This window comes from Pantherophis guttatus, chromosome 1 (genome assembly GCF_059756535.1).
Source record: "Pantherophis guttatus breed Tessera chromosome 1, ASM5975653v1, whole genome shotgun sequence".
In the NCBI taxonomy this organism is placed as follows: domain Eukaryota; kingdom Metazoa; phylum Chordata; class Lepidosauria; order Squamata; family Colubridae; genus Pantherophis; species Pantherophis guttatus.
The window spans coordinates 295396663-295408830 of NC_142063.1; the positions used below are offsets into that span (position 1 = coordinate 295396663).

The 12168-nt window shown below is 35.1% G+C and overlaps 1 protein-coding gene across 6 annotated transcripts in view; it reads right to left on the minus strand.

Moving 5' to 3' along the window:
• Positions 1 to 886: 886 nt before the first annotated feature.
• Positions 887 to 12168, minus strand: part of MIA3 (MIA SH3 domain ER export factor 3) — a 29270-nt gene continuing 17988 nt past the window's right edge. For 2 of the 6 annotated variants that reach the window (XM_087883165.1, XM_034427876.3), the window contains exons 10-29: positions 12076 to 12156; positions 11906 to 11995; positions 10656 to 10727; positions 10374 to 10478; positions 9630 to 9752; positions 9426 to 9528; positions 8539 to 8594; positions 8361 to 8451; positions 7253 to 7391; positions 6272 to 6373; positions 6120 to 6180; positions 5993 to 6028; positions 5748 to 5815; positions 5551 to 5648; positions 5322 to 5453; positions 3345 to 3413; positions 3174 to 3253; positions 2942 to 3013; positions 2240 to 2384; positions 887 to 1788 (exon numbers count right to left, since the gene is read on the minus strand). In XM_087883165.1, the coding sequence (XP_087739291.1) occupies positions 1469 to 1788; positions 2240 to 2384; positions 2942 to 3013; positions 3174 to 3253; positions 3345 to 3413; positions 5322 to 5453; positions 5551 to 5648; positions 5748 to 5815; positions 5993 to 6028; positions 6120 to 6180; positions 6272 to 6373; positions 7253 to 7391; positions 8361 to 8451; positions 8539 to 8594; positions 9426 to 9528; positions 9630 to 9752; positions 10374 to 10478; positions 10656 to 10727; positions 11906 to 11995; positions 12076 to 12156 (2043 nt within the window). In that variant the 3' untranslated portion in view covers positions 887 to 1468. Of the gene's footprint in view, positions 1789 to 2239; positions 2385 to 2941; positions 3254 to 3344; positions 3414 to 5321; positions 5454 to 5550; positions 5649 to 5747; positions 5816 to 5992; positions 6029 to 6119; positions 6181 to 6271; positions 6374 to 7252; positions 7392 to 8360; positions 8452 to 8538; positions 8595 to 9425; positions 9529 to 9629; positions 9753 to 10373; positions 10479 to 10655; positions 10728 to 11905; positions 11996 to 12075; positions 12157 to 12168 lie in introns of those variants that run through there. The other 4 variants (XM_034427877.3, XM_087883166.1, XM_034427878.3 and 1 more) reach the window with 4 other exon arrangements.

The window sequence follows — 12168 nt, forward strand, 5'->3', positions numbered from 1 at the left end:
TCTGTTTTCATCTGAAAATCCCACACTGTAATTCTATAAGGATTAACAATTGGCACTCCTTGGCTTATCCTTTGTAAACCATCACTTGTCCTACAATTGCTGGTTGAAAGAAAGGCTTTGGGCTGTTCCAAGTCCCCAACAAAATATAGCTCTTAACAGAATTGAACTGTCACCCAAAAATTTCTCTACTGTAGATTTTATCACTGAGCAGGTGGACTTACAATTAGTTTTTGAATTGTAGTTAGGTTATCTTTTCTATTGATACAACCTAGAAATAATATTATGAGTAGATATAAGTAGAATATGTATATGTATGCATACATATATGTATATGCATCATTATACATATATTTATGTATAAATCAAAATAAGCACACAAGCACAGAGGGTTCAGTTCAGAAGTTCTGCGAAATGAAGATTGTCTTATCTTTCACACTTTATCATTCTACCCACCCACCTACTCTCAAGAAAACTGCATGATTCAATACTACTCCTAGAAAATGCGTCTGCCCTTATACAACAGGACAGGAATTTTTAAAGACAGATATAATGAAAAAATATTATGTTAGAAAACAATTTCAGCATCCATTGATTCAATAATTATTTTAAATAAATTGCCCAGTTATTTGATATAAAAATAATGACATAATTCTACCTGAGCCTTTAGCTGGGAAAAACCAACAACAAACTAATTGCTACACTTCATTGTAAATTATGCTGAAATTAACAGACTCTGTGTATATTTGATTTAGTATTTCCTAAAGCAGCAGAGGGCTCTCTCATGTATTTTTATCCTTGATTCTTTCTTACTACAGTGGAACAATATTTACTCTGGGATACTTACTCTTTATAACTACTTTCAACTTGTTTAACCATTAAAAATAAGTTTGTATATAGCAAAAAAGAATCTTGCTTTATTAGTAGATTTGTCCTTCCAATATAGCATATAGCTTTCTTCTGGTACTTTTACGCCAGATGCTTTAAAAAGTATGAGTTAGAATCTTTCTTGTAAACCATTTGTCTACAGTGACTGTAGGCTATATATGAATGGTAGCTTTTCTTACTGAAGCTATTTCCACAGGAAATGTTCAGATTATAATTTTAAATCATTTAACAACATCATTTACATAGGTTACATTATTTAAAAACTAACTATACAGGTATTTCTTATATATTGCACGTTGAGAGCTGCGAGTTGGTCACAGCTGTAAAAGCAGGCTTCAGGCTTATCACAGAAACATTCTAAGTACATCCAAAGAGGATGAACAAGTCCGATTTAAAGGTTATCAAAATGTACATTACTATAGAAATTATTTTTTGCAAAAAAAAAAAAAAAAGAAAGAAAGAAAAAAAAAAGGAAAGAAAAAGAAAGCTATACTGAAACCAAATCTAGAAGGAAGAGTCCTGCTGAAGCCACTGAAATCCTCAGCACATGAAACGTGATCAAAATCAGTCCAGAAATCTGAAGTCATGGTTTCTGTTCAGGAAGATGTGCTGAGTCTTGTGAGCTAGATGGAGATTGAGAACAGGGAGGGCTTTCTTGATAGTCATTGGGCCTTGCAGGTGGCAAGTCTCTAACAGGAGGAGAATAATCCCTTAAACCTTGTGGAGGTAGTCGTGGACCTGGAGGATAATCTCGGGGGGGAGGTGGCCGGAAAGGAGGTGGCCCACGGATATATCCTCTCTGTTCAGGAGGTGGCAGGGGAACAGGAGGAAAATCTCGCATTCCAAATGGAGGACCGGGTGGATAATCTCTAGGCATAGGTAGCGGTGGAGGAGCTCCACGAACTGAAAGGGAAAAAAAATGAAACTGGGTGGTTCAAAATCAAGTTACCAATTGCCATCACTTTCATTTTAGGAAAGCATGCTTCTAATCTTTATGCCTGCACATAAACAGTCAAAATAGGCTGTAAAAGATTTCTGGATTGTTTACAGCCTTTTGACACTTCCAAGCGTTTTCCTTTTTTTATTTGTTTTGCTAAAAATCAATTATGCTTAGTAAAAGATTGAACATGCCATCAAAGAAGCCTATAACACTCAAATTGGTGTTACTGTTACGGTCCAATCCTTGCATGTTCCGTATATAACACAATTTCATATTCTATACAAAATAACATTTCTCTGAATACTAAAAACGGAATTTCTTTTAAAGTGCATTTTTAGCAAACTGTGATATGTACTAAAAGGCATTTGAAGCTAAATAATCTGAAAAAAGCACAATGTACAATAGAGTCCATACCTAAAGCGAGAGGAAGAGGCCGAGGTCCATAGGGCAGGCGGGGTGGTGGTCCAAACCGAATAGGAGGTGGCAAAGGCCCAACTGCTGGTGATGTCATCATGGGGGGTCCTGGGAAAGGTGGCGGGCCTTTAGAACCAATGTTAAGCTGTAGAAGACTGCAGTGTTAGTTATCTATAAGGGCATTATTCATGAAATTACAGAACTATAGATTAAAAGTATTTTAAGAAATATCGTTGCTGAAAAGATCTCAAATTTCCAAATTTAGAGCTCACTGTGTTTTATGGAAATTTTCTTTTTCAAGAATATTCTTGTATTCAGGCATCAAAGTATTATCCTATAAAAACACTCTCAAAATGGCAATCCAAATCTGAACCAGACACTCTTCTAAGTGCATTCCTTTATAATACCAGCCAATCCAAATCCCACACCATCTACAGAAGAAAATGATCATAGGTCCTCAGGGGTTAGAAAAACCTTAAGTGTCAAGCGCCACCATTTATGAAGCAACTGGATTATATTTTCCTTAGCTTGCCCAGCAACGCATTTAGCTTTAACAAATTGCAAAGCCAAGAGAAAGAACTGCAACCCAGAATGAGTTTTGCACCACATCACTCATGCTGAGTCATGAAGCACACCATGCTTTTTACATGCTTCGCATCAAATGCAGGAGAAAGGCACCATTCCCAGCCTCTTGGTACTCACTGCAGTTGCTTCACCAGAGGAAGGTGGGGCAGCAGAAACGTGGGGGACCTCAAACTCTTTGGTAAGATTTTGCTTTGATAAGATATTGCACCCCAGCAATATAAAGATGGGGTGAGAGATAAATAGAAATTGACACATAAGTAAGGCACGATATGGCATATATAAGGTAACAAAACAAAGATTCCGTACAGTATGTCATTTCACCCAAAGAAATGGAAACTTCCCCACTTACTATTCCATCAAGAACTGCAGTTGAAGGAGAAGATGTTCTTGGCCCACAGTTGATCAGTGTTGTTACAGGAGGCCCAAGATCTGGAACGAGAAAAAAAATGACATATATAATATTGCTTGAAAAAAGATGCTACATTTTCAAAATGTAGATGGAATCTCTTGCCATTCTTACCTGGAGCAGACATTCTTCCTGATAGATCAGAATGCCTTTTTTGGACTGGAGGGCCATCAGTCATAATATCTGAAGGATTACAATGCAGTTTGGTAGAGAGATTATCATCTTGCCAATTAAAGGCTGTGCAACATAGTGCCCTCCAGATACTTTAGATAACAATCTCCCAATTCTGACTATTGTTCATGCTAACCGAGCTGAAAGGATTAACAAAGGGTGTTCAAAAACAACCTGGAAAACACCACGAGGCCACTCTATGTTTCTTTATATCTTATATCTTCTTTATAAAAAGAGATACATCTATTTTTAAACTAGTGTGATCTGGGAAGGACTGAGAAGATTTAGGCTTTAGTTCAACATGAGTTCTGAAAACGCAGTGATTTTATGCCAATCATCTTTCTTTCCAAACCATCTTAAAAGATATGAAAAAATGCAGAGCATTATGCACATTACCTTGAGTTCAAAAAGAAAATGTAGAATATGTTTTAAAGTAAATATACAATATAAAATATACAACAGTGTGCATTTTTCCTTTCATACGTGAGATATTCAAATTAAAACATGAAACAGGGATTATAAAAGGAATTCATCACTAGTACATAAGTGCTTGATAAAGTTTAGCAACAAAAAGCAAAAGCTCTGAACTAAAAATCAATAAGTTAATCAACATAGTGTAACAGAAAAATAGCCTAAACTTTGGGGGAGAAACTTCCACACATAGGATTTAGCTAAGTATTCCTGTAAAGGTCTTTTATGATTTAGCACTGGAAGTCTCCTAGGCAAAGTTCTTTCTCACACAAGTTCAAATAGAAAATTATCATGCTTGTTTTTTTTAAAGCTATAATCATTCTAAGTACAGGTAGTCCTTAACTTATGACCACAATTGAGCCCAAAATTTCTGTTTGTTAAGCAAGTTTGCCATTGTATGACTTTTCTTGCCACAGTTGTTAAGTGAATCTGGCTTCCCCATGGACCCTGCTGTGCAAGTGACAGTCCATTTTCATATTGTAGTCCTTATTTAGTGACTATTCATGGTTATGATGACAAGTAACTTTGTGACTAATGTGCGTATTAGTGCAGTATCTCTCTCTGTCATGTGTTCACCATTACAGGCAGTTAGTATGTGTTGTCCTGTGCTTGATTTGTGTCCCCCACTCACCCAAAGCAGAGAGATTGCCTAAACAAGCTCTTTCTTTCTAAGTGGTTTTTCTCTTCCCTAAAAAGCGCTAATGGTAGGTTAACAAGCTCAACCAGGAGCTTAATTTGCAGATCCTGCCTGCCTGAAATTTACAAGACCCTACTCAGTCTCTAGGAGGCAACAGAAAGCAGCTACTTTAGTGAAAGGCTTTCTTTTGCCTCCTAAGTAGCTGCTTTCTGTTGCCTCCTAGAGGGCTCCTGTGTGCTAAGCAAAGAGCTGGAACTAGGGCATTCTTTTCAATGAGTATTCCCCTTTGTGTGCAGCTTACTTTGTTATAATCCCTTCCTCTCCAATAAATATAATAAATTTTCTTCTGGGTGAGCATTCCAAAGGGTGACAGAGCGGGGAAAAAGAGCTGTAAGATTTTCTCACGAGTTGAGTTTTGGAAACCTTCCCTGCCAGTTGAGTTCACCCAGCTGTTTAGGATCATCGCCTTCTAATGCTACAAAGCAAAGGAAAGCTGAAATAAAATTGTAAACACAGTTGCAGCCATGTAATTTTTCGCTTAGTAACCATTTCACTTAATGACTGAGTTGTTTGTCTAAGTTGCAGTTTTAAAATGAGGACTACCTGTGCTGTTGTTAACTCCAGAGTCCTTATTTATTTATTTATTAAATTTAAATCCTGCCCATCTCAGTGATAAGGCAATTCTGCACTGCTTACAAATGGTAAAAAGATAAATATACAAATAGTTACAATTAGATTATGTATATCTGTTTAGAAGATAAATATTAGTTTCTTGCTGCAGAATACTTATTTTTTTAAAAAAGATTGCTTACTAAGTTCACCTCTTGATCCATCTCTTGGATTGGCAGAAGGAGGTCGTCCAGGGGGTTCCATCATCAGTGGTGGGGAAGGAGCTCCACCACTCACAGGTGAGGGCCCAAAAGATCCATCTCGACTTAATGGAGCTGTTATGAAGTAGAAATAATACATAGGAAATGTGGCAAAGTATCTATTTACTCTTCTAAAATGTTTTAAGTTTAAATACATGGGAAACAACTATACCTCTGCGAGGTAAAGTCTGATGGTCAGGCCGGCCTGCAGTCGGTTTGACAATTATTGGTCTCTGAAGGGAAGCTATTTTCTGATTCACTTCTATTATTCTAATAAGAAAAAAGAACATTCTTAATGGAATTCCAGCCACTTTTTAAAAAGGTAACTCTTCCTTAGTATTGTCTCTTAGAAATATAAAACATGCTTACTTTTGTCTCAAGCCGGCAGATTCCCTCTTTTCTTCAACTAATGCTCTCTCTGCAGAACGTGCTATGAGCTATAAAAAAGATAGAAGTACATAAATCCAAAACTGTTAGTCAAATATCGCTTGAAATCAAAGGACAGAACAGCTACTAGAACAGCTGCTCAGGAATATCAAGAGCTTAGAGTAAATAAATGTAACAAAATGTTCAAAGCTGAAATGCTGTTCCTAAAGCAAAAAGTACAGCCTTACCCAATTGTCATGGGCCTTCTTCTCATGAGCAGCAATCTTAAAATATTAAAGAAAAAATGTTTTAATTTGCAGAACACCTTATAATCTAAAGTTTTCTTTTTCAGAATGTCTTGAAATAGCTCCAGACCTGATTTTTATAAGACCGCTCTGTTTTTTGCAATTCTTCCTCCATTTCCTGAATTCTCTGCCTGTCAAAGAAGACGAAAGCATTGTGATTATTTCTAAGCACAATGCTTTCCCTCAAAATCAAAAGTCAACATATTTATGTATCAGAATTACTTGTAAATTTTCACTTCTTCAATAGCCAGGACTGCCTTTTCATCTGCAGCAGAAAGCTTCTGCTCTTTCTCTTGACGTTCATACTCCTCTTGTGTCAATTTCCTAGGACAAAATAAAAAGTGGCATAATGAAATACAACCAAGTTATGTTCCACTTGGCAACATTCAACTGCCAATACCAAAAAGCAAGTAATCAGAAGAAGAGGTGGTAGGAAGACAGTCAAAGTAATCTTGAAGACAGAGATACAAGAGCACTGTCTCTTGTTAAGGAAGAAGGAAGAGTGTGCCCTTCTCCATTTGGCATTATCAAATATGTTGACACTTTACTTTCCAGCAAAAGTACATAAGCACGAGAAACTAGCAGAGACAAGCTCATTTAAAATGCCAACACATTCCTTAAGAAAAGACCTCATCTTACTTTACAAATCTGAAACTTCTTTAACAAAACTTCAAGCTGTGATTGTCACTGAAGAAATGGTAAAAGCACAGTGCTTAAAGAAACCCACTAGCCTAAAAAACAACAATCCCAACCCTGTTTAAATGCAATAAAGGTCACAGTATGGACAGGTTTTGGATACTATTCCCCTAATGAAACATCTTGAAGGCACACCTAGCAATTCTTTCTTACTAAGTTAAGTTTCTTTTCTCTTGATACTGCTGTCCTTTTGTAACATGAATATGTAAGCATTCTACTGAATGTATTAATTTTAGAAACAATTTGTTCTGCAGGATACCAAATATAAATAGTTTTTCAATGGATAAGTAAATATTTAAATATGGTGACCAGGACTGGAGAGTGTGCTTACTTTCTTAACAATTGCCATGTGCAGTTTCCTCCATTTTTCCAGGACTGCTAGCAGGTATGCCTTAACATTATCATTTATGCCATCAGTTGAAAACTGCTGTAGTAGAAGTTAGGAGTTGATTGAGGGTAAAATCACAATTTATATTATAGTCCCTATGATGATTTAAAAATACTTACTTTTGAAGTGCCATCTCTTTCTGTTGATAAAGTTCATTGAGAATCTCTACTTTCTGTTGGAGCATTTTACACTCACTTTCTAACTGAGATTTTACTGTCTGTGTGGAACATGAATCATGCTCCAGCTTCTTGATTTGCTCTACAATAAAATGAATTACATAGTATTACTTCATTCTTTATAGCAATGTTTTTAACACTTATTATGTGGGCTGATGTAGAAACACAAAACACTACTCAGAGAATGAAGCCATTTAGAAGCAGATTTTTTTAAAAAGATAGCGGTCCCCAGAAGTGAATAGAATAGAATAACAGAGTTGGAAGGGACCTTGGAGGTCTTCTAGTCCAACCCCCTGCTTAGGCTTAGTAAAATGGAGTATGGATGAGGGAAATAAGGAAGAGAGCAAAGGCAACATGATGCTTATATTAGGCAGAATATACATACGCACATCCTAAAAATACACACAAAAAAATAAAATTGGCTTATGCACAGCCCTTCTTTTTACTAAGCCCATGTTCTTGTTTGAAGAGCCAGTTTGGCATAGTGATTAAGGTATAAGGCTAGAAACAGGTTGAGTTCCAATCCCACTTTAGGCACAAAGCCAGCTGAGTGACCTTGGGAAAATTACTCTCTCTCAGTTTTAGGAAGGAGGCAATGGCAAGCCTCTTCTGAAAAATCTTGCCAAGAAAACTGCAGAAACTAGTCTAGGCAGTTGTCAGGAGTCAAAAACTAAATCAAAGGCACAAAATACATTCTAGTTTCAGGATAGCAGTCAGAGCATATCTGAAAACCTGAGAATTTGAAAAACAGGATAGACAATCTGTTGTCCTGCCTATGTTTTGGACTCCCTCTGTGAAATCAAAATGCAGGAGCCAAAACAAATAATCAAGGCTCACTCAGAATTGCTCTCCAGTAAGAACTGCATTTTTCTGGGTTTTTGGACATGAAGTCAAGACTAACAGATATCTAACCTAACAGCTATAACTTATGAACTGCTAAGAGGTAAAATCTAAATCTAAAAGTTGGATAGACATTGTTTGTCTCCAAAATTAAGCAGGCATAATACTTCATTTAAAACAACAATTTTAAACTCTTATTTGCTGAACACACCTTCTAATTCATGTCTTGCTGCTACTTCATCATTTAATTTGGAACGTAAGTGATCTCTTTCTTCCTCAATGATAGATAATGTTGTTTTAACCTGCAAGAGATTAATGAATAGCAAGTGATGAACTATCCTATAATATAAACATGGGTCATATTAATTAGGTAAATCAGTGTTATATACCCTTGAAACATCCATCATTTGTTTAATCTGAGTCTTCATCTTTTCATTCCTGGAATCTAAGGAAAGAAAGACATTATTTCATGCTTAACATGGAAATAATAATTTCAAAAGGGAGCTCACATATAATATCTTCTAAAGTTTCACTTTGAGCCAATAATTTATTTTTATTTAATTATGTTGTTAAATTAAAGTATCATCATACAAATTAAATATTGCTACTAAGGCAAGAAAGGAGTATGGCAATAGAAATTCATTTTGTGAATTATATTGCAATGTAAGAAGCGCACTTATCTAACAATTCATTATTTTTATTAGTGGTTTTATTATCATTTTGCTTTTATCTTTATAGCCCCCCCCCAGGTTCTTATGACCGGGATAATACAGGGATAATTAAAAAATTAAATATATGATATAATAATTAAGTATATGAAATAATCTAAGAGCTATTGCTAATACAAGATGCTCTCTATTTGGGTCCTTATTCTTTTGGGGATGGTAGGCAAATCTGGAATTCTGACAAGTCATGTTACTATCCAAGAAACATCAGATCTAGTCATATTTGTCAAAGAGAAAAATAGTTGTTTAGCAATTTGTAAACATTATTTTGAACCAAGGTTGTTGTTTTGCTCCAACAGACATATCATATAAAGTGGAATGATAACTATTAGAGCCAATTAGTGTAAGGAACCCAAGTCAAGGCAGAAATTATCTTGTTTTGAGAGAGGAACAAGCTTTTCCCTTTAACTAAAAATCATTATAATATTTGTTCATAACTGGTGGGCTCCAGTACTATTTTAACTATTGCTCAATTTACTACTGTTCAAAATTGGGCTTCATACTACTATTTCTTACTCATGTAAGAAATCTATTTTCTGAGTTTTAGGTACCTGAGATCTCTCCATTGGCCAGGTCATTTCCTTCCTGTTTCTTATCTTCTGACTCAGAATCTGCATCAAGTTGCTTCAGCTGCATAATGCAGTTTGTCAAAACCTAAAGCAGCAGCAAAAAACCCAAAAGAAATAGAATATTTGATGCAGCAATATTATGATGCAATCATAGAACAAACTACTGGATAGCTAAACCGAATTTACCTCAGTTTCATTTTCTTTATAGGCAAGTGCTTCTTCAGTGTCTTTCTGAGACTTCTGATATAACTTTATCTGTTCACTGAGTTCAGCATGCCTTTCGCTCCATCCCTCTGCTTCTTGCAGCAGCTAAACAAATAAGTTAAAATGTTATCAAAATGTATCTTTTAAGACAAGGTTCCCATGAAGTGCAGGCATCTAAATATTCTACAGCAGGCTTCTAAATATTCACATAGCTTAAAGTGAAAATCACAGATTTGAAATGCTTTTCTTTCACTTGTATTTGAGGGGGTGCACACACTCATGTACACTTGTTTAACATTTGTGAATATAAACAATACACCACAGAATAAACTAACCAGAGGAAAATAATGGATATAATGGCCGTTTTGGGTGTTTCATGTGTTTGATGGCAAAAGCATTCTTAAAGTATAATTTTGAAGAAATCAAGCTGGCATTAGAAAATAATGTCTTCCTTTAACTGCAATTTTCCATAGTGCCTTATCTCCAGCTGCAATACCCTTTAGTTACTTGGACATAAATGTCTGTACAGCATTCTCCTATATCCATAGTTTTGTTTTCTCAATACTTCTCAATTACCATCCAATTCCCACCTTTTCTTAATTCCCTTATGGCATTACTTGTGTCCTCAATGAAATATGTAACACTCAAGTCTTCAATAAACCTAACATGCAGGCTAATATATTTAAAAAGTAATTTATTAGGAATAATTGAGTAAATACAACTTACTTGTTCCTTACTCTTTTTCAGTCTCATATTTTCTTCTTGCATTCGATGCAGTTCAGACTTCACTTTTTCTTCACTTAATTTAGCTTCATTAAGAGCTATCTGAACCTGTGTCAATAATTCCACATCTGAGATACAAATCTTTTTAAAAAATCATATTCCCAATCACCTATGCAAGAATTTTATCTTCAAACCTTCAAAATTTAAGGTCCAAACCTTAGATTTATAGATATTGTTTTTAATAGTTATAAAAGCTGCTTTAAGTTGAAGATCCAGATACTTTACCTCAGAGAGCTCTACAGAATGCAAAGTAATGACTTCTTGGAGTTTCTCTAAAGATTTATGTGCTTCCATAATCTATACAAATAGAAATTAAAAAGCTGTCATGTACATTGTACATAAAGTCAATTTCAGTTAATGCAATAACATATTTGTTAAGATTTTTATGCACGTACTTTTTGAAAGAGTTAAGCAATATTTGGATTAATACCAGCAAAACTCCGAATTATTTACTAATTTAAATTAGAAAATCAAAATGGTTATAAATCCCCAATATGGATCATTTTAGGAAGAGCATCCTTAGTTCCTCAAAGAAAGACTCAGAAAGGCTCTTAGCTGATTGGTTTCAATGTAAAAAATGATAACATATTTAATATAGAGCATTGGCTACAGGTAGTCCCTGATTTATGATCACAATTGAACCCAAAATTTCTGTTGTTAAGTGTGACATTTGTTAAGTGAGTTTTGCCCCTTTTTACAATCTTTCTTGCCACAGTTAAGTGAATCAGTGCAATTGATAAGTTAGTAACCCAGTTGTTAAGTGAATTGGGCTTCCCCATTGACTTTGCTTGTGAGAAAGTCACAAAAGGTGATCACATGACCTTGGGACACAACAAAGGTTATAAATATGAACCAGTTGCCAAACATCTGAATTTTGATCAAATAATCATGGGGATGCTGTAAAGGTCATAACTGTGAAAAACAGTCATACGTCATATTTTTCAGTGCTGTTGTAACTTTGAATGGTCACTAAACAAACTGTTTTAAGTTGAGGACTACCTGTATTATTTTTACTGGCAATAGCATCAAGCAAGCATGACACTGTTTTCTTACCCTCTCTCACAGTACCTGCTGAGCAGAAATAATACTGCCTACATGACAGACTATTATAATGATTTACATAAATTCCAACAAACACTTTGCATACTAAAATACGCTATGCAAACACAATATATATTATGATTTAGCAAAATGTACTGTATATGGTATTCTTATAACAAATCAATAATCTGTAAAGAACAAAAAAGAAACATTTAGAAAATTATGTTACTCTCTACAAAGCGTATCACAATAATATATTACAGTACAAAAGCAGACTGTAAAATCAGTATAATAATAATATATATGAATTGAGTAAACATCAGAATATTAGATCTCAGGATACAGTAGAAGTAGGACCAACAAGATTTGGGACATTGTTTTTCCTTATGGATTCCAAGACTGATTAAACTCTCTGTGACAAATAAGTTACTTACTTCTTGCTGTTTCTTCAAACTGTGTTTTTTCTCCTCTTCTAGCATGCTGTTTACCTTTTTCATTCTGTTATCCAAAAGCTTATTCGTGTCCTGTAACATATATATCATATCAATAGAACTGAATTTCAATTCTGTAATACATGCACACAAAAATCATCATCCCTACATACCTTAAGCTTTGCAATTTCCTCTGCAAGACTTGTATTTTCTTTCTGGCCTTCCTCCACAGCTTCCTTTACTCTTTCCTTTATCTAATCACAAAA